At 56.5% G+C, this 25,021-nt stretch overlaps 1 protein-coding gene across 1 annotated transcript in view; it reads right to left on the bottom strand.

Annotated features, from left to right (window-relative positions):
• Positions 1-25,009, bottom strand: part of slc7a10a (solute carrier family 7 member 10a) — an 820,639-nt gene extending 795,630 nt beyond the window's left edge. The window contains 1 exon segment of the mRNA XM_072517756.1: positions 24,864-25,009. Within this exon segment, the coding sequence (XP_072373857.1) occupies positions 24,864-24,963 (100 nt within the window). The 5' untranslated portion in view covers positions 24,964-25,009.
• Positions 25,010-25,021: the final 12 nt, after the last annotated feature.

The following is a 25,021-nucleotide window of genomic DNA, read 5'->3' on the forward strand; positions in this document are numbered from 1 at the left end:
GACAGGAGAATTTTTTTCCAGCCGCTTGTTCAGCAGAACCAACTTATCTGCAGATACCTGGTCAACAGACCAGACGCTTATTCAGAGGAACTAGCTTTTCAGCTGATACCAGTTCGGGTATCAGACGCCCGATCGTAGCTGCTCTTGTGATTCGAGGTTAGATTCCCTGTAGCAACCTCACCACGATGACTACATTTTTGCCCGTTCTTGTCGGTTGCTCAGGCAGTGGAGAAACGGCGTGAGACCTGCCCTGCCTGGGGACCCCCCCATTGGTCAAACACGCTTGGGTAGGGGAGATACGGCATTGGTAGCCGTCCTACCCGGGGACTCCATCCAAATCTTACCCGTCGCGGCCCAGACGCACCTCATTTGACATTCTTTCATTTCAAAATGTTTTTATTTGTTTAGGCGACCTTTAGGTTGCTGCCATCTGCTATTTACATCCTGGAACATTGGGATGGTAAATCAGCACTGGCCCCTCACTGGGAGCACTGGCCCCTCACTGGGAGCACTGGTCCCTCACTGGGAAGTGTGCCGTGTCCTAACATTTGTTTTGAAAAAAAAATTGAGGGGGTCACACATAGTGACCAATTATAAGGGTATAATTGGCCCCAGAAGGACAGACACACTAACACACCAGATATTAAACCAAGGTAGTTACAGACACTACGCTTGTTTTACAGAATTCCAGAAGCTCCAGGACCGGAGAAAACAGAGAACACAGAGAAAGACAAAGAAGGAGGACAGCCAGGACAGCCGTGAGGACTCCCTTCATCGTGCTCAACATGATTTTTGTGGATATTTGGTTGCGCGGGAACGCGGACCCCATTACTCCAAACCCCCCAGCCGTTAATGTTTCACTGCCCCGCAGTACCCAGAGCCCAGTCACCAGCGACACTGCATCTTCCTGGTGTGCCAGGTTCATAACCTGGTACTCCCTGTCCTACGTGATCGAAGCACTGTTAGCGTTGGCGATACTCTGCTGTGTAGTGCAGACTATGCGCCTCCGCAAATGGAGAAGGAGAGCGTACCGCGCTCGAACCCCGGTATACCGGATCCGATCCCCCTATATTCGGGTATGACCAGACCCCCGACCCCCGCGACCTATAACACAATAATAAAGAACAGGCACTTGCGTTTTTCTGTAAATAAAAGATGTACAAAACCTGTCATAAACAAAAAAAAAATGTCTGATCCTGAGCTTGACTGCCAAGCCAGGAAAGAGTATATTAAATGTTGTGATTGTGGTTGTATGTTTTAGGAAGATAGAATAATGCAATGTTTGGTGAGTATAGTGTATTTCGGTAAAATTAGAGGTTCCAAGTTTTTATTTTGTAGATGCATGCCCCTGCCTGACATAGCGCCCTTAGAATTGTTTAGGTAAAAATGTTTTGTGCATAGCTAGGGTCAGAGTAGTGGCCATGTAGGAGGTGTCCCCCCCGGTCAGGGAACGGTAAGGACAAAATGTATGTGATCCTTCACGCTTCGCGTCACAAGGAGGGAATGTAGCCACCTAAAATGGCTGATTCCTGATTAATTTGGCCAAAACCCGATGTAAAATGGCTAACTGAAAAGGCTGATGGGAAAAGCAGCCAACAGGACATGAACGGACAGCTGCAGACAGAATAGCGTATTCGGCTCTGGGGAAGTCGGCCAAGATCGATACTCAAGACCATTAGCAGCACATCAACCCAGACATCTGCAGTTTAATCGGCTATCTCCTGGAACAATTGCAACAAATTAGCAATTGAATGCCGGGCCAGACCTGTCGGCGCCTGCAGTGGCCGAGACAAAGACAGGTGAACGACCACCCCCTGATCGAGGAATCGCCCCATTATTGGAGCGTATCGAACCCAGTGATTGGGACCAAGCATTGGGTCAAGGTCCGCCCCGAGAGGCGGGAAGCCCCTGGGAACTATAAGAGTAAAGGGCCAAGTTCAGATCGGCCCTTCTCTCCCTTCTTCTCCTGCTCGCAACCTTCGCAAGAACCATCGACAAGAAACCGTAAGTTTTCCTCCAGCGATCGCTACCCGATAGAGACACCCAGCCATCGACGTGTATCAGCCTTTGAATCCAGCGGGCCAGACACAATTCGATAAGCCATTCGTTTCCCTGACCTGGTGGGCCATTCCCAAAAGTTAAGTATTGGCCTGTAGTGGTAGGTAGTAGTCTATAAAGTACGATTATTGTATAAGTATTGATTGCTGTATATAATAAATGACCGTTGATTTTACTCTTACTAAGCGGTGTGCTGTCTTATTAATCATAACTAGAGCTTGAAACACGTGGCGGTAACAGAAAGATACCTGGTGACTCGTGAGCAAAGGTGACAGAATTAGAGCTAATAAACTAAGGCTAATAAGAGCAACACTACTGTCTCTGTCTACTGCCCCTGTCTACTGTCCCTGTCTACTGTCTCTGACTACTGTCCCTGTCTACTGTTCCTGTCTACTGTCCCTGTCTATTGTCTCCGTCTACTGTCCATGTCTACTGTCCCAGTCGACTGTACCTGTCTACTGACTGGTCTACTGTCCCTGTCTACTGTCTCTGTCTACTGTCCAGTCTACTGTCTCTGTCTACTGACTGGTCTACTGTCCCTGTCTACTGTCTCTGTCTACTGTCCAGTCTACTGTCTCTGTCTACTGACTGGTCTACTGTCTCTGTCTACTGTCTGGTCTCCTGTCCCTGTCTACTGTCCCTGTCTACTGTCCCTGTCTACTGTCCCTGTCTACTGTCCCTGTATATGTGTAGAGGGAGCTTTACTCTGTATCTAACCCCGTGCTGTACCAGTCCTGGGAGTGTTGGATGGGGACAGTGTAGAGGGAGCTTTACTCTGTATCTAACCCTGTGCTGTACCTGTCCTGGGAGTGTTTGATGGGTGTCATGATATTCAAACATACATCATAACACATACATACTGATAGACAGACCAACAGACCAATTAGCATACATAACACGACAGCCAATCACAGACAAGAGCAGAGACAGTATAAGACAAGAAACACGACACTTCCTGGGCAGTCCATCTGGAGACAGCACAGGGCCAGGACCTCATTAACAAGACACTCACACAATCACAACTTGCTGAGTACCAAGTCAGATGTGTAAATAGTTAAATGGAATAAAACTGCGTGGTACCAATCGCAACCGTGTTGGTTCGTCTGTACCTCAGAGCACCCAACACCTCAATGTACCAGTGAGTGAATCGATACCTACCGGCAAATCTGCCATCCTGAGCCATGGACACCCGCAACAAACCGCAGCCGTTGCAAGTCGCTGGGAACCAGGGCACCAATTGGAAGCTCTTCAAGCAGCGATTCGAACTGTTCATGCAAGCCAATGAAAAACAGGGCGCCTCGGACGAAACAAAGATTGCCATGCTCCTCACTACCGCAGGTCAGCACGCCATCGATGTATACAACTCCTTGGTGTTCGCGGAAGGCGAGAACAAAGCTAAGTATGACACGGTCCTTCTCAAGCTCGACAAGCACTTCAACGTTGAGGTCAACAAAAGCTTTGAGAGGTATGTCTTTCAGCAGCGCCTGCAAGGTAAGGATGAGCTCTTTCAGCCCTTCCTGACGCACCTCCGCATACTCGCGCAGTCCTGCGGTTACGACACCCCTCAGAGTCCATGATCCGGGACCAGATTGTTTTTGGCGTTGCCTCCAGTGGCCTACGCCAGCAGCTTCTAAAAATAAAAGGCCTGACCTTAGCATCTGCAGTTGAAGCTTGTGTCCTGCATGAAAATGCGACCAGCCGCTACGCCCAATTTCAGGCAACCGAATCGGCACGGAGGGGGTCCCAAGCGATCGAATCAGCAAGCCAGGCCGCCCACGAGGCCGAACGCATCCAGGCAATCGAGTTTCTCCCGGCCCGCGGCCCAGACGAGGGCGGCCTTTTCGCGTGCTTTTTGAGGCCTCCCGCGTTTGTGCGCGCCAAAACCTACGGCAACACTGAGGGACGTGCTGCGCAGGTGCGCCCGACGCAAGACCGAACCGCGCATGCGTAGTGGCGTAACGAACGCCATGACGTCATGACGTGCGGCAACTGTGGAGCTGCACATTTAAAAGGGCAATGTCCTGCAAAAACCCGACAATGCCTACGCTGTGGCAGGATGGGCCACTACGCTGCCGACTGTCGAGCGGCTCAACCTGTTGATCTGCCACATCTCCGACAACCTCGCAGACACGTGCGGACCATTCAGCCTCCACATTACGACATCCAAACCGACGACACAGATGACCAAGACGCCTTCCGGCTTGCGGTCATTGATGGGAACCGGGTCAACACCATCAATCCGGCCGATGAATGGTGTACCACCCTGACGGTCAACCGATCGCCGATCACTTTCCGCCTGGACACTGGCGCCTCCGCCAACCTCATAGCATGGTCAGCCTTCTATGCCATGAAGGTCAGACCACCAATCCGGCCATCCCGGTGCAAGATGGTCGACTACAACGGGAACGTTATCCCGGCCATGGGATCCTGCCAGCTCCAGGTGACACACAAAACACACACGGCCACACTCTCATTCGAGATAGTTGGCTCATCGAAGGACTCCCTGCTGGGCGCACAGGCATGTAAGGCTCTCCACCTTGTGCAACAAATTCTGTCTCTCTCTCCAGACGGCACGTCTGACTTCCCGGATGCAGAGTTCTCCGCACAGCTCCAATCGCTCCTCGCCCACAACCAGGAGGCATTCGAGGGCATGGGAACAGTGCCATACACCTACCGAATTCGCCTCAAACCGGACGCCATCCCGGTCGTTCACGCACCTCGCAGGGTCCCAGCGCCACTTAAAGACCGCCTCAAGCTGCAGCTGCAGGATCTCCAGGACCAAGGGGTCCTATCCAGGGTCACGGAGCCCACGCCGTGGGTCAGTTCCATGGTGTGTGTCAAGAAGCGACCTGGCGAGCTCCGTATCTGTATTGACCCCAAAGGCCTCAATAATAATATTATGAGGGAACATTATCCCATACCCAAACGGGAGGAGATCACCAGTGAAATGGCCCAGGCGAAGATATTCACGAAACTGGTTGCTTCAAAAGGATTTTGGCAGATCCAACTGGACCCGTCCAGCCGAAAGCTATGTACCTTCAACACCCCTTTCGGCAGATTCTGCTACAACCGGATGCCATTTGGCATCATCTCGGCATCCGAGGTCTTCCATAGTATCATGGAGCAGATGGTGGAAGACATCGAAGGGGTGCGCGTATATGTGGACAATGTCATCATCTGGTCCACCACACCGCAGGAGCACATACATCGTCTCCAACGCGTTTTTGCCCGCATACGGGAAAACGGCCTGCGCCTCAACCGAGCCAAGTGCTCCTTTGGCCAGGCCGAGTTGAAGTTCCTGGGGGACCATATCTCCCGGTCAGGGGTCCGTCCGGATGCAGACAAGGTGAGCGCCATCACAGCCATGCCGCAGCCGGCCGACAAGAAAGCTGTCCTACGCTTCCTTGGCATTGTCAACTTCCTGGGGAAGTTCATTCCCAACCTTGCCTCCCACACGACGACTCTGCACCACCTCGTCAGAAAATCCACAGAGTTCCAGTGGCAACACACACACCAGCTGGAATGGGAGGAGCTCAAACGCAAACTCACCACGGCACCAGTGTTGGCGTTCTTTGACACGTCTCGTGCCACCAAAATCGCAACTGATGCCAGCCAATCCGGCATTGGAGCAGTGCTCCTGCAGCGGGATGACACGTCGTCAAGGGCCCCAGTGGCCTATGCATCGCGGGCCATGACCCCCACAGAGCAGCGCTACACGCAGATCGAAAAAGAATGCCTGGGCTTGCTAACCGGTTTAGACAAGTTCCACGATTACGTCTATGGTCTTCCACGGTTCACGGTCGAAACTGACCACCGCCCCCTGGTATAATAAACAAGGACCTGAACGAGATGACCCCTCGCCTCCAGCGCATCCTACTTAAACTCAAGAGGTACGACTTCCAACTGGTCTACACTCCAGGGAAGGATCTCATCGTGGCGGATGCCCGATCCAGAGCAGTGAGCACGCCGCCAGATGTGGAGGGGTTCGTATGTCAGGTCGAGGCACAGGTGGCTTTGACATCGGCAAATCTGCCGGCTGACGACTCCAGTCTGGCCCGCATCCGCCGAGAGACTGCGGCCGACCCCCTTTTGCAGTGAGTGATGCGCCACATGACGGGAGGATGGATCAAAGGGCAGTGCCCGCAGTTCTACAGTGTACGAGACGACCTAGCCAGCATTGACGGTGTCCTTCTGAAGCTGGACCGGATTGTGATTCTGCACAGCATGCGCCAGCTGGTTCTCGATCAACTACACAAAGGCCACTTGGGGGTCGAGAAGTTCAGACGGAGGGCCTGAGAGGCGGTATACTGGCCGGGCATCAGTGACGATATTGCCAACATGGTGATCAACTGTACAACCTGCCAAAGGTTTCAGCCGGCGCAACCTCCTGAGACGCTTCTGCCCCATGAGCTGGTGATGTCCCCCTGGGCGAAGGTGGGTGTCGGCCTATTTCACGCGCTCGGCATGAACAAAGAACAAAGAACAAAGAAATGTACAGCACAGGAACAGGCCCTTCGGCCCTCCAAGCCCGTGCCGACCATACTGCCCGACTAAACTACAATCTTCTACACTTCCTGGGTCCGTATCCTTCTATTCCCATCCTATTCATGTATTTGTCAAGATGCCCCTTAAATGTCACTATCGTCCCTGCTTCCACCACCTCCTCCGGTAGCGAGTTCCAGGCACCCACTACCCTCTGTGTAAAAAACTTGCCTCGTACATCTACTCTAAACTTTGCCCCTCTCACCTTAAACCTATGCCCCCTAGTAATTGACCCCTCTACCCTGGGGAAAAGCCTCTGACTATCCATCAACTATGTCATCATAGTTGGCTACTTCTCAAACTACCCAGAAGTCATACGCCTGCACGATTTGACATCGTCTGCTGTCATCAGGGCCTGCAAAGACACCTTTGCTCGCCACGGCATTCCGATGACTGTCATCTCGGACAATGGGCCTTGTTTTGCCAGCCATGAATGGTCGTCCTTTGCTGCTTCGTGTGGCTTCACACACGTGACGTCCAGCCCTCTGCATCCCCAGTCCAATGGAAAGGCGGAGAAGGGCATTCACATTGCCAAGCGGCTCCTCGGCAAGGCTGCTGCTGCCGGGTCGGACTTCTACCTCGCCCTGCTGGCCTATCGCTCGGCCCCACTAGCCACGGGTCTCTCACCAGCACAGCTGCTGATGGGTCGCGCCCTCAGAACCACTGTGCCTTCCATCCTGGCACCAACAATAGACCATGCTCCGGTACTGCATAGGATGCAACTGCAGCGCGATCGCCAGAAGAGATCGTACGACATACGGGCAACTGATCTTCCCTCCCTGGCCCCTGGAGACAACGTCCACATTCACCTACCCGATGGTGGCTGGTCAGCACCTGCCGAAGTTCTCTGACGCGTGGCTCCCCGCTCATTCCTGGTACGCATGCCGGATGGATCCGTGCGTAGGCGCAATCGCCGAGCCCTTCGCCTACTTCCACGCTCGCAACGGGACCCTACACAGATGCCGTGTCCTCCAATGGTTCCTGATAGCGACTTCGTGGAGCTGCCGTATACCATGCCCCTTCTGTCGCCGCCCGTGGCCAGGCTCTCACCTCAGCCGGTGGTTCTCGACCCACCCTTGAGGCGGTCAACCCGAATTCGTCACCCACCTACTAGACTGGACTTATGAGACTGTTCACACGTCAAACTTTAGCAACTACTGTTTTGTAACATGTCACTGTTTTATCGTTACAGGCCTCGTTTGATCGGTCCAAATTTCAACGTTGTTCTTCTTTTGTTATGGTACAACCTCGTTAGCATGTCACACCTGACATCGCCCCTTGTATATAGTTAAGTCCCATGCACATGATGTAAATATTACGCACACACACCTTTAGCTGCACTCAGGACACATTTATATTTATAACCACGTAGGCACATAACCTTGTAAAAAAGGGGGATGTCATGATATTCAAACATACATCACAACACATACATAATGATAGACAGAACAACAGACCAATTAGCACACATAACACAACAGCCAATCACAGACAAGAGCAGACACAGTATAAGACAAGAAACATGACACCTCCTCTGGCCAGTCCATCTGGAGACAGCACAGGGCCAGGACCTCATTAACAAGACACTCACACAGTCACAACGTGCTGAGTACCAAGTCAGATGTGTAAATAGTTAGTTGGAATTAAACTGCGTTGTACCAACCGCAACCGTGTTGGTTCGTCTGTACCTCAGAGCACCCAACACCTCAATGGCAACAGAATAGAGGGAGCTTTACTCTGTATCTAACCCCGTGCTGTACCTGTCCTGGGAGTGTTTGATGGAGACAGTGTAGAGTGAGCTTTACTCTGTATCTAACCCCGTGCTGTACCTGTCCTGGGAGTGTTTGATGGGGACAGTGTAGAGGGAGCTTTACTCTGTATCTAACCCCGTGCTGTACCTGTCCTGGGAGTGTTTGATGGGGACAGTGTAGAGGGAGCTTTACTCTGTATCTAACCCCGTGCTGTACCTGTCCTGGGAGTGTTTGATGGGGACAGAGTAGAGGGAGCTTTACTCTGTATCTAACCCCGTGCTGTACCTGTCCTGGGAGTGTTTGATGGGGACAGTGTAGAGTAAGCTTTACTCTGTATCTAACCCCGTGCTGTACCTGTCCTGGGAGTGTTTGATGGGGACACTATGGAGGGAGCTTTACTCTGTATCTAACCCCGTGCTGCACCTGTCCTGGGAGTGTTTGATGGGGACAGTGTAGAGGGTGTTTTACTCTGTATCTAACCCCGTGCTGTATCTGTCCTGGGAGTGTTTGATGGGGACAGTGTAGAGGGAGCTTTACTCTGTATCTAACCCCATGCTGTACCTGTCCGGGGAGTGTTTGATGGGGACAGTGTAGAGAGAGCTTTACTCTGTATCTAACCCCGTGTTGTACCTGTCCTGGGAGTGTTTGATGGGGACAGTGTAGAGGGAGCTTTACTCTGTATCTAACCCCATGCTGTACCTGTCCGGGGAGTGTTTGATGGGGACAGTATAGAGAGAGCTTTACTCTGTATCTAACCCCGTGCTGTACCTGTCCTGGGAGTGTTTGATGGGGACAGTGTAGAGGGAGCTTTACTCTGTATCTATCCCCGTGCTGTACCTGTCCTGGGAGTGTTTGATGGGGACAGAGTAGAGGGAGCTTTACTCTGTATCTAACCCCGTGCTGTACCTGTCCTGGGAGTGTTTGATGGGGACAGTGTAGAGTAAGCTTTACTCTGTATCTAACCCCGTGCTGTACCTGTCCTGGGAGTGTTTGATGGGGACGCTATGGAGGGAGCTTTACTCTGTATCTAACCCCGTGCTGCACCTGTCCTGGGAGTGTTTGATGGGGACAGTGTAGAGGGTGTTTTACTCTGTATCTAACCCCGTGCTGTACCTGTCCTGGGAGTGTTTGATGGGGACAGTGTAGAGGGAGCTTTACTCTGTATCTAACCCCATGCTGTACCTGTCCGGGGAGTGTTTGATGGGGACAGTGTAGAGGGAGCTTTACTCTGTATCTAACCCCGTGCTGTACCTGTCCGGGGAGTGTTTGATGGGGACACTATGGAGGGAGCTTTACTCTGTATCTAACCCCGTGCAGTACATGTCCTGGGAGTGTTTGATGGGGACAGTGTAGAGGGAGCTTTACTCTGTCTCTAATCTCGTGCTGTACCTGTCCTGGGAGTGTTGGATGGGGACAGTGCCCAAGGAGGATTACTCTGTATCTAACCCCGTGCTGTACCTGTCCTGGGAGTGTTTGATGGGGACAGTGTAGAGGGAGCTTCTCTCTATATCTAACCCCGTGCTGTACCTGTCCTGGGAGTGTTTGATAGGGACACTATGGAGAGAGCTTAACTCTGTATCTAACCCCGTGCTGTACCTGTCCTGGGAGTGTTTGATGGAGACAGTGTAGAGGGAGCTTCTCTCTGTATCTAACCCCGTGCTGTACCTGTCCTGGGAGTGTTGGAGGGGGACAGTGCACAAGGAGGTTTACTCTGTATCTAACCCCGTGCTGTACCTGTCCTTGGAGTGTTTGATGGGGACAATGTAGAGGGAGCTTTACTCTCTATCTAACCCCGTGCTGTACCTGTCCTGGGAGTGTTTGATGGAGACAGTGTAGAGGGAGCTTTACTCTGTATCTAACCCCGTGCTGTACCTGTCCTGGGAGTGTTTGATGGGGACAGTATAGAGGGAGCTTTACTCTGTATCTATCCCCGTGCTGTACCTGTCCTGGGAGTGTTTGATGGGGACAGAGTAGAGGGAGCTTTACTCTGTATCTAACCCCGTGCTGTACCTGTCCTGGGAGTGTTTGATGGGGACAGTGTAGAGTAAGCTTTACTCTGTATCTAACCCCGTGCTGTACCTGTCCTGGGAGTGTTTGATGGGGACACTATGGAGGGAGCTTTACTCTGTATCTAACCCCGTGCTGCACCTGTCCTGGGAGTGTTTGATGGGGACAGTGTAGAGGGTGTTTTACTCTGTATCTAACCCCGTGCTGTACCTGTCCTGGGAGTGTTTGATGGGGACAGTGTAGAGGGAGCTTTACTCTGTATCTAACCCCATGCTGTACCTGTCCGGGGAGTGTTTGATGGGGACAGTATAGAGAGAGCTTTACTCTGTATCTAACCCCGTGTTGTACCTGTCCTGGGAGTGTTTGATGGGGACAGTGTAGAGGGAGCTTTACTCTGTATCTAACCCCATGCTGTACCTGTCCGGGGAGTGTTTGATGGGGACAGTATAGAGAGAGCTTTACTCTGTATCTAACCCCGTGCTGTACCTGTCCTGGGAGTGTTTGATGGGGACAGTGTAGAGGGAGCTTTACTCTGTATCTATCCCCGTGCTGTACCTGTCCTGGGAGTGTTTGATGGGGACAGAGTAGAGGGAGCTTTACTCTGTATCTAACCCCGTGCTGAACCTGTCCTGGGAGTGTTTGATGGGGACAGTGTAGAGTAAGCTTTACTCTGTATCTAACCCCGTGCTGTACCTGTCCTGGGAGTGTTTGATGGGGACACTATGGAGGGAGCTTTACTCTGTATCTAACCCCGTGCTGCACCTGTCCTGGGAGTGTTTGATGGGGACAGTGTAGAGGGTGTTTTACTCTGTATCTAACCCCGTGCTGTACCTGTCCTGGGAGTGTTTGATGGGGACAGTGTAGAGGGAGCTTTACTCTGTATCTAACCCCATGCTGTACCTGTCCGGGTGTGTTTGATGGGGACAGTGTAGAGGGAGCTTTACTCTGTATCTAACCCCGTGCTGTACCTGTCCGGGGAGTGTTTGATGGGGACACTATGGAGGGAGCTTTACTCTGTATCTAACCCCGTGCAGTACATGTCCTGGGAGTGTGTGATGGGGACAGTGTAGAGGGAGCTTTACTCTGTCTCTAATCTCGTGCTGTACCTGTCCTGGGAGTGTTGGATGGGGACAGTGCCCAAGGAGGATTACTCTGTATCTAACCCCGTGCTGTACCTGTCCTGGGAGTGTTTGATGGGGACAGTGTAGAGGGAGCTTCTCTCTATATCTAACCCCGTGCTGTACCTGTCCTGGGAGTGTTTGATAGGGACACTATGGAGAGAGTTTAACTCTGTATCTAACCCCGTGCTGTACCTGTCCTGGGAGTGTTTGATGGGAACAGTGCAGAGGGAGCTTTACTCTGTATCTAACCCCGTGCTGTACCTGTCCTGGGAGTGTTTGATGGGAACAGTGTAGAGGGAGCTTTACTCTGTATCTAACCCCGTGCTGTACCTGTCCTGGGAGTGTTTGATGGGGACAGTGTAGAGGGAGATTTACTCTGTATCTAACCCCATGCTGTACCTGTTCTGGGAGTGTTTGACGGGGACAGTGTAGAGGGAGCTTTACTCTGTATCTAACCCCGTGCTGTACCTAGAACATAGAACAGATATGGACAAAGGTGGGTGTGGACCTTTTTCATGCGCTTGGCAGGGACGACGTCATCATCATAGATTACTTTTCGAATTATCCAGCGGTCATACGCCTGCACGATTTGACATCGTCCGCTGTCATAAGGGCCTGCAAAGAAACCTTCGCTCACCACGGCATTCCGATTACTGTCATGTCGGACAATGGGCCCTGTTTTGCAAACCAAGAATGGTCTTCTTTTAAGACCATAAGACCATAAGACATAGGAGCGGAAGTAAGGCCATTCGGCCCATCGAGCCCACTCCACCATTCAATCATGGCTGATTCCAACTCCATTTACCCGCTCTCTCTCCATAGCCCTTAATTCCTCGAGAAATCAAGAATTTATTAACTTCTGTCTTAAAGACACTCAACGTCCCGGTCTCCACCGCCCTCTGTGGCAATGAATTCCACAGACCCACCACTCTCTGGCTGAAGAAATTTCTCCTCATCTCTGTTCTAAAGTGACTCCCTTTTATTCTAAGGCTGTGCCCCCGGGTCCTAGTCTCCCCTGCTAATGGAAACAACTTCCCTACATCCACCCTATCTAAGCCATTCATTATCTTGTAAGTTTCTATTAGATCTCCCCTCAACCTCCTAAACTCCAATGAATATAATCCCAGGATCCTCAGACGTTCATCGTATGTTAGGCCTACCATTCCTGGGATCATCCGTGTGAATCTCCGCTGGACCCGCTCCAGTGCCAGTAGAACATAGAACTTAGAACATAGAACAATACAGCGCAGTACAGGCCCTTCGGCCCACGATGTTGCACCGAAACAAAAGCCATCTAACCTACACTATGCCATTATCATTCATATGTTTATCCAATAAACTTTTAAATGCCCTCAATGTTGGCGAGTTCACTACTGTAGCAGGTAGGGCATTCCACGGCCTCACTACTCTTTGCGTAAAGAACCTACTTCTGACCTCTGTCCTATATCTATTACCCATCAGTTTAAAGTTATGTCCCCTCGTGCCAGCCATATCCATCCGCGGGAGAAGGCTCTCACTGTCCACCCTATCCAACCCCCTGATCATTTTGTATGCCTCTATTAAGTCTCCTCTTAACCTTCTTCTCTCCAACGAAAACAACCTCAAGTCCATCAGCCTTTACTCATAAGATTTTCCCTCCATACCAGGCAACATCCTGGTAAATCTCCTCTGCACCCGTTCCAAAGCCTCCACGTCCTTCCTAGAATGCGGTGACCAGAACTGTACGCAATACTCCAAATGCGGCCGTACCAGAGTTCTGTACAGCTGCAACATGACCTCCTGACTCCGGAACTCAATCCCTCTACCAATAAAGGCCAACGCTCCATAGGCCTTCTTCACCACCCTATCAACCTGGGTGGCAACTTTCAGGGATCTATGTACATGGACACCTAGATCCCTCTGCTCATCCACACTTTCAAGAACTTTTCCATTAGCCAAATATTCCGCATTCCTGTTATTCCTTCCAAAGTGAATCACCTCACACTTCTCTACATTAAACTCCATTTGCCACCTCTCAGCCCAGCTCTGCAGCTTATCTATATCCCTCTGTAACCTGCTACATCCTTCCACACTATCGACAACACCACCGACTTTAGTATCGTCTGCAAATTTACTCACCCACCCTTCTGCGCTTTCCTCTAGGTCATTGATAAAAATTACAAACAGCAACGGCCCCAGAACAGATCCTTGTGGTACTCCACTGGTGACTGTACTCCATTCTGAACATTTCCCATCAACCACCACCCTCTGTCTTCTTTCAGCTAGCCAATTTCTGATCCACATCTCTAAATCACCCTCAATCCCCAGCCTCCGTATTTTTTGCAATAGCCTACCGTGGGGTACCTTATCAAATGCTTTGCTGAAATCCATATACACCACATCAACTGCTCTACCCTCGTCTACCTGTTCAGTCACCTTCTCAAAGAACTCAATAAGGTTTGTGAGGCATGACCTACCCTTCACAAAGCCATGCTGACTATCCCTGATCATATTATTCCTATCTAGATGATTATAAATCTTGTCTCTTTTAATCCCCTCCAAGACTTTACCCACTACAGATGTGAGGCTCACCGGTCTATAGTTGCCGGGGTTGTTTCTGCTCCCCTTTTTGAACAAAGGGACCACATTTGCTGTCCTCCAGTCCTCTGGCACTATTCCTGTAGCCAATGATGACATAAAAATCAAAGCCAAAGGTCCAGCAATCTCTTCCCTGGCCTCCCATAGAATCCTAGGATAAATCCCATCAGGTCCCGGGGACTTATCTATTTTCAGCCTGTCCAGAATTGCCAACACCTCTTCCCTACGTACCTCAATGCCATCTATTCTATTAGCCTGGGGCTCAGCATTCTCCTCCACAACATTATCTTTTTCCTGAGTGAATACTGACGAAAAATATTCATTTAGTATCTCGCCTATCTCTTCAGACTCCACACACAATTTCCCATCCCTGTCCTTGACTGGTCCTACCTCTTTCCCTAGTCATTCGCTTATTCCTGACATACCTATAGAATGCTTTTGGGTTTTCCTTGATCCTTCCTGCCAAATACTTCTCATGTCCCCTCCTTGCTCGTCTTAGCTCTCTCTTTAGATCCTTCCTCGCTACCTTGTAACTATCCATCGCCCCAACCGAAACTTCACACTTCATCTTCACATAGGCCTCCTTCTTCCTCTTAACAAGAGATTCCACTTCCTTGGTAAACCACGGTTCCCTCGCTCGACGCCTTCCTCCCTGTTTGACCGGTACATACTTATCAAGAACACGCAGTAGCTGATCCTTGAACAAGCCCCACTTATCCAGTGTGCCCAACACTTGCAGCCTACTTCTCCGCCTTATCGCCCGCAAGTCACGTCTAATGGCATCATAATTGCCCTTCCCCCAGCTATAACTCTTGCCCTGCGGTGTATACTTATCCCTTTCCATCATTAACGTAAACGTCACCGAATTGTGGTCACTGTCCCCAAAGTGCTCTCCTACCTCCAAATCCAACACCTGGCCTGGTTCATTACCCAAAACCAAATCCAACGTGGCCTCGCCTCTTGTTGGCCTGTCAACATATTGTTTCAGGAAACCCTCCTGCACACACTGTACAAAAAACGACCCATCTATTGTACTCGAACTATATCTTTTCCAGTCAATATTTGGAAAGTTAAAGTCTCCCATAATAACTACCCTGTTACTTTCGCTCATATCCAGAATCATCTTCGCCATCCTTTCCTCTACATCCCTAGAACTATTAGGAGGCCTATAAAAAACTCCCAACAGGGTGACCTCTCCTTTCCTGTTTCTAACTTCAGCCCAGACTACCTCGGAAGAAGAGTCCCCATCTAGCATCCTCTCCGCCACCGTAATACTGCTCTTGACTAGCAGCGCCACACCTCCCCCTCTTTTGCCTCCTTCTCTGAGCTTACTAAAACACCTAAACCCCGGAACCTGCAACATCCATTCCTGTCCCTGCTCTATCCATGTCTCCGAAATGGCCACAACATCAAAGTCCCAGGTACCAACCCACGCTGCCAGTTCCCCTACCTTGTTTCGTATACTCCTGGCATTGAAGTAGACACACTTCAAACCACCTACCTGAACACTGGCCCCCTCCTGCGACGTCAAATCTGTGCTCCTGACCTCTATACTCTCATTCTCCCTTACCCTAAAACTACAATCCAGGTTCCCATGCCCCTGCTGCATTAGTTTAAACCCCCCCCCAAAGAGCACTAACAAATCTCCCCCCCAGGATATTTGTGCCCCTCAGGTTCAGATGTAGACCATCCTGTCTGTAGAGGTCCCACCTTCCCCAGAAAGAGCCCCAGTTATCCAAAAATCTGAATCCCTCCCGCCTGCACCATCCCTGTAGCCACGTGTTTAAATGCTCTCTCTCCCTATTCCTCATCTCACTATCACGTGGCACGGGCAACAACCCAGAGATAACAACTCTGTTTGTTCTAGTTCTGAGCTTCCATCCGAGCTCCCTGAAAGCCTGCCTGACATCCTTGTCCCCTTTCCTACCTATGTCGTTGGTACCAATGTGGACCACGACTTATGGCTGCTCCCCCTCCCCCCTAAGGACCCGGAAAACACGATCCGAGACATCACGTACCCTTGCACCTGGGAGGCAACATACCAAATGTGAGTCTCTCACGCTCCCACAAAATCTCCTATCTGTGCCCCTGACTATAGAGTCCCCAATTACTAATGCTCTGCTCCTCTCCCCCCTTCCCTTCTGAGCAACAGGGACAGACTCCGTGCCAGAGGCCCGTACCCCATGGCTTACCCCTGGTAAGTCCCCCCCCCACAAGTATCCAAAGCGGTATACTTGTTTCTCAGGGGAACGACCGCAGGGGATCCCTGCACTGACTGTTTTTTCCCAGTCCCTCTTACAGTTACCCACCTATCTCCAATCTTTGGTGTAACTAATTCCCTGAAGCTGCTATCTATGACCCCTTCTGCCTCCCGAATGATCCGAAGTTCTTCCAACTCCAGCTCCAGTCCTGTCCTGGGAGTGTTTGATGGGGACAGTGTAGAGGGAGCTTTACTCTGTATCTAACCCCGTGCTGTACCTGTCCTGGGAGTGTTTGATGGGGACAGTGTAGAGGGAGCTTTACTCTGTATCGAACTCTGTGCTGTACCAGTCCTGGGAGTGTTTGAAGGGGACAGTGTAGAGGGAGCTTTACTCTGTATCTAACCCCGTGCTGCTGTACCTGTCCTGGGAGTGTTTGATGGGGACAGTGTAGAGGGGGTTTTACTCTGTTACTAACACCGTGCTGTACCTGTCCTGGGAGTGTTTGATGGGGACAGTGTAGAGGGAGCTTTACTCTGTATCTAACCCCGTGCTGTACCTGTCCTGGGAGTGTTTGATGGGGACAGTGTAGAGGGAGCTTTACTCTGTATCTAACCCCGTGCTGTACCTGTCCTGGGAGTGTTTGATGGGGACAGTGTAGAGGGAGCTTTACTCTGTATCTAACCCCGTGCTGTACCTGTCCTGGGAGTGTTTGATGGGGACAGTGTAGAGGGAGCTTTACTCTGTATCTAACCCCGTGCTGTACCTGTCCTGGGAGTGTTTGATGGGGACAGGGTAGAGGGAGCTTTACTCTGTATCTAACCCCGTGCTGTACCTGTCCTGGGAGTGTTTGATGGGGACAGTGTAGAGGGAGCTTTACTCTGTATCTAACCCCGTGCTGTACGCAGGAGGAATCTTCAAGTGACTGTTCTGTGACTGATTTGATAGTTGGTTTGGAGTTGGATTGATGTGAAGTGTGTGTCTGCGATATGCTGTAACCACTTGGTTGCTCCAGAGGAACTGACTTTAAAAACTCTCCTCAGCTTTGTTGAGTCACTGTACAGTTTCCATGACAATGTGATTGGAGGATAACTGCCTGAGTGATTGATCTGCTCCTCCTGTTCAAAGCTCTTACAAAGACACTCTTTAATGACTCTTTAATCTTCGGAATATTCCGGTGCTGTATCTGCAATCCTGGCTCTTGGGAACGTTTACTCTGCCCTGAGCGCTCTCTTTGGAATCTTGCCCTGATTTGGGTGAATGAACGAGTTGTTCAAATGTTTCCTCTCTGTCCCAGTTTGCAATCGCTGCAAAGTGAGCAAGTGACTGCACATATGAATGAACCTGTTGGGTCAGAGCGCGAGTTCCCAGCTCGACTCTGAGGCTTGTGTCACCTTGAGAATGACACTGGGAACAGCTTTATCCCAATGTTCCGGATGGGAAACCTTTGGGATCAGGTGGTACAATCATCCACCCAGTGTTAATGGCTTCTGTAGAATAAAACGACTGTGTGAACCCAGCATCACGCCCCCTCCTCATCCCCCTCCCCCTCCTCCCCCTCCTCATCCCCCTCCCCCTCCTCCCCCTCCTCATCCCCTCCCCCTCCTCATCCCCTCCCCCTCCCCCTCCTCATCCTCTCCCCCTCCCCCTCCTCCCCCTCCTCATCCCCTCCCCTCCTCATCCCCTCCCCCTCCCCCCTCCTCATCCTCTCCCCCCTCCCCCTCCTCATCCCCTCCCCCTCTCCCCCTCCTACCCCTCCTCATCACCTCCCCACCCATTCCCCTCCCCCTCCTCATCCCCTCCCCCTCCTCATCCCCTCCCCCGCCCCTCCTCACCCATTCCCCTCCCCTCCTCACCCATTCCCCTCCTCCCTCCCCCTTCTCACACCCTCCCCCTCCTCATCCCCGCCCCCTCCTCACCCCTCCCCTCCCCCTCCTCACCATTCCCCTCCCCATCCTCCCCCTCCTCCCCCTCCCCCTCCCCCTCCCCCTCCCCTCCTCACCCCTTCCCCTCCTCCCCCTCCCCTCCTCCTCCTCATCCCCTCCCCCTCCTCACCCCTCCCCCTCCTCACCCCCTCCCCCTCCTCACCCCTCCCTGTCCTCACCCCTGCTCCTCCTCACCCCTCCTCCTCCTCATCCCCTCCCCCTCCTCCTCAACCCCCCTCCCCCTCCTCACCCGTTCCCCTCCTCCCCTTCCCCCTCCGCCTTCTCACCCCTCCCCTCCTCCCCCTCCCCGCTCCGCCTTCTCACCCCTCCCCCTCCTCCCACTCCTCCCCCTCCCCCTCCCCTCCCCCTCCCCTCCTCACCTCTCCCTCCTCACCCCTACCCCTCCCCTCCTCCCCTCCTCCCCTTCCCCCTCCAACACCCCTACCGCCTCCTCACCCCCCTCCCCTCTCACCCCCTATCTTTCCTCCCCTACCCCTCCTCACTCCTCCCCTCCTCAGCCCCTCCCCACCCCCTCCCCTCCTCAGCCCTCACCCCTCTCCTCCTCACCCCTACCCCCCTCACCCTTTCCCTTCCTCTCCCTCCCCCTCCCCCTCCTCACCCCTCCCCCTCCTCACCCCTCCCCCTCCTCACCCCTTCCCCTCCTCACCCCTTCCCCTCCTCCCCTTCTCCCCCCGTCTTCTCGCCCCTCCCCTCCCACCCCTACCCCCTCCTCCCCCTCCCCCTCCCCTCCTCACCACTCCCCCTCTTCACCCCTACCCCTCAATTCCCCACCCACCCTTGACAGGTTCCATTTGCCTTTGTTTAGCTGGTGAGGGTGAGGGTGGGGGTGAGGGTGAGGGTGAGGGTGGGGATCGGTGAGAGGCTGAGGGTGAGGGTGGGGGTGAGGGTGGGGGTGAGTGTGGGGGTGAGGGTGAGGGTGGGGTGAGGGTGGGGGTGGGGGTGAGGGTGGGGGTGGGGATGAGGGTGAGGGTGGGGGTGAGGGTGGGGGTGGGGGTGGGGGTGGGGGTGGGGGTGAGGGTGGGGGTGGGGGTGAGAGTGGGGGTGGGGGTGAGGGTGAGGGTGGGGGTGAGGGTGAGGGGTGGGGGGTGGGGGTGAGGGGTGAGGGTGGGGGTGAGGGTGGGGGTGGGGGTGGGGGTGGGGGTGGGGGTGGGGGTGAGGGTGTGGGTGTGGGTGTGGGTGGGGGTGGGGGTGGGGGTGAGGGTGGGGGTGAGGGTGGGGATGAGGGTGAGGGTGGGGGTGAGGGTGAGGGTGGGGGTGAGGGTGGGGGTGAGGGTGGGGGTGAGGGCGAGGGTGGGGGTGAGGGTGGGGGTGAGGGTGTGGTTGAGGGTGGGGGTGGGGATGAGGGTGGGGGGTGAGGGTGAGGGTGGGGGTGAGGGTGAGGGTGGGGGTGAGGGTGAGGGTGAGGGTGAGGGTGGGGGTGAGGGTGAGGGTGGGGGTGAGGGTGAGGGTGGGGGTGAGGGTGAGGGTGAGGGTGGGGGTGAGGGTGGGGGTGTGGGTGGGGATGGGGGTGAGGGTGGGGGTGAGGGTGAGGGTGGGGGTGAGGGTGGGGGTGAGGGTGGGGGTGAGGGTGGGGGTGGGGGTGGGGGTGGGTGTGGGGGTGGGGGTGAGGGTAGGGGTGAGGGTGGGGGTGAGGTTGGGAGTGAGGGTGGGGCTGGGGGTGAGGGTGGGGATGGGGGTGAGGGTGAGGGTGAGGGTGGGGGTGAGGGTGAGGGTGAGGGTGGGGGTGGGTGAGAGGGTGGGGGTGGGGGTGGGGGTGAGGGTGGGGGTGAGGGTGGGGATGGGGGTGAGGGTGGGGGTGGGGGTGAGGGTGAGCGTGGGGGTGAGGGTGGGGGTGAGGGTGAGGGTGAGGGTGGGGGTGGGGGTGAGGGTGGGGGTGAGGGTGAGGGTGGGGGTGAGGGTGAGGGTGGGGGTGAGGGTGGGGGTGAGGGTGGGGGTGAGGGTGGGGGTGAGGGTGGGGGTGAAGGTGGGGGTGGGGGTGAGGGTGGGGTTGAGGGTGGGGGTGAGTGTGAGGGTGGGGGTGAGGGTGAGGTTGGGGGTGGGGGTGGGGGTGAGTGTTGGGGTGAGGGTGAGGGTGTGGGTGGGGTTGGGGGTGAGGGTGAGGGTGAGGGTGAGGGTGTGGGTGAGGGGGAGGGTGGGGGTGAGGGTAGGGGTGGGGGTGAGGGTGGGGGTGAGGGTGGGGGTGGGGTGAGGGTGAGGGTGGGGTGAGGGTGGGGGTGAGGGTGGGGGTGAGGGTGGGAGTGAGGGTGGGAGTGAGGGTGGGGATGGGGGTGAGGGTGAGGGTGGGGGTGAGGTAGGTGATGGGGGTGAGGGTGAGGGTGGGGGTGAGGGTGAGGGTGGGGGTGAGGGTGAGGGTGGGGGTGAGGGTGAGGGTGAGGGTGGGGGTGGGGATGGGTGAGAGGGTGGGGGTGGGGGTGGGGGTGAGGGTGAGGGTGGGGGTGAGGGTGAGGGTGGGGGTGGGGATGGGTGAGAGGGTGGGGGTGGGGGTGGGGGGTGAGGGTGAGGGTGGGGGTGAGGGTGAGGGTGGGGGTGGGGATGGGTGAGAGGGTGGGGGTGGGGGTGGGGGTGAGGGTGGGGGTGAGGGTGGGGATGGGGGTGGGGGGTGAGGGTGGGGGGTGAGGGTGGGAATGGGGGTGAGGGTGAGGGATGGGGTGGAGGGTAAGGGTGAGGGTGGGGATGGGTGAGAGGGTGGGGATGGGGGTGGGGGTGAGGGTGGGGGTGAGGGTGAGGGTGGGGATGGGTGAGAGGTTGGGGGGTGGGGGTGAGGGTGGGGGGTGAGGGTGGGGGTGAGGGTGGGGATGGGGGTGAGGGTGGGGGTGAGGGTGGGGGTGGGGGTGAGGGTGTGGATGGGGGTGAGGGTGAGGGTGGGGGTGAGGGTGGGGATGAGGGTGGGGGTGGTGGTGAGGGGGTGGATGGGGTTGAGGGTGAGGGTGGAGGTGAGGGTGAGGGTGAGGGTGGGGGTGAGGGTGAGGTGGGGGTGAGGGTGAGGGTGGGGGTGAGGGTGGGGGTGAGGGTGAGGGTGGGGGTGAGGGTGAGGGTGGGGATGAGGGTGGGGGTGGGGGTGGGGGTGAGGGTGAGCGTGGGGATGAGGGTGAGGGTGGGGATGAGGGTGGGGGCGAGGGTGGGGGGTGGGGGTGAGGGTGAGGGGTGGGATGAGGGTGTGGGTGGGGATGAGGGTGGGGGTGAGGGTGGGGATGGGGGTGAGGGTGGGGGTGGGGGTAAGGGTGAGGGCGGGGGTGGGGTTGAGGGTGGGGGTGAGGGTGGGGGTGGGGGTAAGGGTGAGGGCGGGGGTGGGGGTGAGGGTGAGGGCGGGGGTGAGGGTGGGGGTTAGGGTGGAGGTGAGGGTGGGGGTGAGGGTGGGGGTGAGGGTGGGGGTGAGGGTGGGGATGTGGGTGGGGTGAAGGTGGGGGTGGGGGTGAGGGTGGGGGTGGGTGTGAGGGTGAGGGTGGGGATGGGGGTGGGGGTGAGGGTGGGGGTGAGGGTGGGGATGGGGGTGAGGGTGAGGGTGGGGGTGAGGGTGAGGGTGAGGGTGGGGATGGGTGAGAGGTTGGGGTGGGGGTGAGGGTGGGGGTGGGGGTGGGGATGGGAGTGAGGGTGGGGGTGAGGGTGGGGATGAGGGTGAGGGTGGGGGTGGGGGTGAGGGTGTGGATGGGGGTGAGGGTGAGGGTGGGGGTGAGGGTGAGGGTGGGGGTGAGGATGAGGGTGTGGGTGGGGATGAGGGTGGGGGTGAGGGTGGGGATGGGGGTGAGGGTGGGGGTGAGGGTGGGGGTGAGGGTGGGGGTGAGGGTGGGGGTGAGGGTGGGGGTGGGGGGTAAGGGTGAGGGCGGGGGTGGGGGTGAGGGTGGGTGTGAGGGTGGGGGGTGGGGGTAAGGGTGAGGGCGGGGGTGGGGGTGAGGGTGAGGGTGAGGTGGGGGTGAGGGTGGGGGTTAGGGTGGGGGTGAGGGTGGGGGTGAAGGTGGGGGTGGGGGGTGAGGGTGGGGTTGAGGGTGGGGGTGAGGGTGAGGGTGGGGGTGAGGGTGAGGGTGAGGGTGGGGGTGAGGGTGGGGGTGGGGGTGAGTGTTGGGGTGAGGGTGAGGGTGTGGGTGGGGTGGGGGTGAGGGTGAGGGTGGGGGTGAGGGTGAGGGTGTGGGTGAGGGTGAGGGTGGGGGAGAGGGTGGGGGTGGGGGTGAGGGTGGGGGTGAGGGTGGGGGTGGGGGTGAGGGTGAGGGTGGGGGGTGAGGGTGGGGGTGAGGGTGGGGGTGAGGGTGGGAGTGAGGGTGGGGATGGGGGTGAGGGTGAGGGTGGGGGTGAGGTTGGTGATGGGGGTGAGGGTGAGGGTGGGGGTGGGGATGGGGTGAGAGGGTGGGGGTGGGGGTGGGGGTGAGGGTGGGGATGTGGGTGGGGGTGAGGGTGGGGGTGAGGGTGGGGGTGAGGGTGGGAATGGGGGTGAGGGTGAGGGTGGGGGTGAGGGTGAGGGTGAGGGTGGGGATGGGTGAGAGGGTGGAGATGAGGGTGGGGGTGAGGGTGAGGGTGAGGGTGGGGATGGGTGAGAGGGTGGGGGTGGGGGTGAGGGTGGGGGTGAGGGTGGGGGTGAGGGTGGGGATGGGGGTGAGGGTGGGGGGTGAGGGTGGGGGTGAGGGTGGGGGTGAGGGTGGAGGTGGGGGTGAGGGTGTGGATGGGGGTGAGGGTGAGGGTGAGGGAGGGGGTGAGGGTGGGGATGAGGGTGGGGGTGGGGGGTGAGGGTTTGGATGGGGTTGAGGGTGGGGGTGAGGGTGAGGGTGAGGGTGGGGGTGAGGGTGAGGGTGAGGGTGGGGTGAGGGGGTGCGGGTGAGGGTGGGGGTGAGGGTGAGGGTGGGGATGAGGGTGGGGGGGGGGGGTGGGGGTGAGGGTGAGCGTGGGGATGAGGGTGAGGGTGGGGATGAGGGTGGGGGTGAGGGTGGGGGTGGGGGTGAGGGTGAGGGTGGGGATGAGGGTGTGAGTGGGGATGAGGGTGGGGGTGAGGGTGGGGATGGGGGTGAGGGTGGGGGTGGGGGTAAGGGTGAGGGCGGGGGGTGGGGGTGAGGGTGTGGGTGAGGGTGGGGGTGGGGGTAAGGGTGAGGGCGGGGGTGGGGGTGAGGGTGAGATTGAGGGCGGGGGTGAGGGTGGGGGTTAGGGTGGGGGTGAGGGTGGGGGTGAGGGTGGGGGTGAGGGTGGGGGTGAGGGTTGGTGTGAGGGTGGGGATGTGGGTGGGTGTGAAGGTGGGGGTGGGGGTGAGGGTGGGGGTGGGTGTGAGGGTGAGGGTGGGGATGGGGGTGGGGGTGAGGGTGGGGATGGGGTGAGGGTGAGGGTGGAGTGAGGGTGAGGGGTGAGGGTGAGGGTGAGGGTGGGGATGGGTGAGAGGGTGGGGTGGGGGTGAGGGTGGGGGTGGGGATGGAGTGAGGGTGGGGGTGAGGGTGGGGATGAGGGTGAGGGTGGGGGTGGGGGTGAGGGTGTGGATGGGGGTGAGGGTGAGGGTGGGGGTGAGGGTGAGGGTGGGGGTGAGGGTGAGGGTGGGGGTGAGGGTGGGGGTGAGGGTGAGGGTGGGGGTTGGGGTTGAGGGTGGGGGTGAGGGTGGGGGTGAGGGTGAGGGTGGGGATGAGGGTGGGGGTGAGGGTGGGGGTGGGGGTGAGGGTGAGGGTGGGGATGAGGGTGAGGGTGGGGATGAGGGTGGGGGTGAGGGTGGGGGTCGGGGTGAGGGTGAGGGTGTGGATGAGGGTGAGGGTGAGGTGGGCGTGAGGGTGGGGGTTAGGGTGGGGGTGAGGGTGGGGGTGAGGGTGGGGATGGGGGTGAGGGTGGGGGTGAGGGTGGGGTGAGGGTGAGGGTGGGGCTAAGGGTGAGGGTGGGGGTGGGGGTGAGGGTGGGTGTGAGGGTGGGGGTGGGGGTAAGGGTGAGGGCGGGGTGGGGGTGAGGGTGAGGGTGAGGTGGGGGTGAGGGTGGGGGTTAGGGTGGGGGTGAGGGTGGGGATGAGGGTGGGGGTGAGGGTGGGTGAAGGGGGGTGAAGGTGGCGGGTTGAAGGTGGGATGTCAGGGGATGTGGGTGGGGTGAAGGTGGGGGTGGGGTGAGGTGGGGGTGGGTGTGAGGGTGAGGGTGGGGGTGAGGGTGGGGGTGAGGGTGGGGGTGAAGGTGGGGATGTGGGTGGGGGTGAAGGTGGGGGTGAGGTTGAGGGTGGGGGTTAGGGTGGGTGTGGGGTGAGGGTGGGGGTGGGGTGAGGGTGAGGGTGGGGGTGAGGGTGGGGGTGAAGGTGGGGTGAGGTGAGGGTGGGGGTTAGGGTGGGGGTGGGGGTGAGTGTGGGGGTGGGGGTGAGGGTGGGGGTGGGGGTGAGGTTGAGGGTGGGGGTTAGGGTGGGGGTGAGTGTGGGGGTGGGGGTGAGGGTGGGGGTGGGGGTGAGGGTGAGGGTGGGGATGTGGGTGGGGATGGGGGTGAGGGTGGGTCCTTCGCAGCTAATTCAAGTCAATTTGTCCTCATACTGAGTTTGGGGTCGGGGGTGATCCACATCGACCTCACCTCCAACGCTTATCACAAACGATTAAGGACATGTTTGTATTTCTAAAGCTGTGAACTTTGGGTAAATACAGACCGACCCGAATTCACTCAGTACCCGGGAAAGCAGCCGCCTGACAGCAGAATGGCCGGACTTCCGCACTCTCTCTCCCATCTTCAGTAACTTACCCACAATAATGGCACAGGCGCTGGTCAACCCAATCTCCTTTTTCAACGCCACTCGCTCAGGAATGTCTTCCGGATCAGACAGGACTTTCTTTGCCGGCATTGCTGCGGAGTTTAGCTGCTGAGTTTCTGGCTGCGCCTCGTTTAGCCGTCTCCAGTCA

The sequence above is a fragment of the Scyliorhinus torazame genome, chromosome 10, assembly GCF_047496885.1.
Source record: "Scyliorhinus torazame isolate Kashiwa2021f chromosome 10, sScyTor2.1, whole genome shotgun sequence".
Taxonomy (NCBI): domain Eukaryota; kingdom Metazoa; phylum Chordata; class Chondrichthyes; order Carcharhiniformes; family Scyliorhinidae; genus Scyliorhinus; species Scyliorhinus torazame.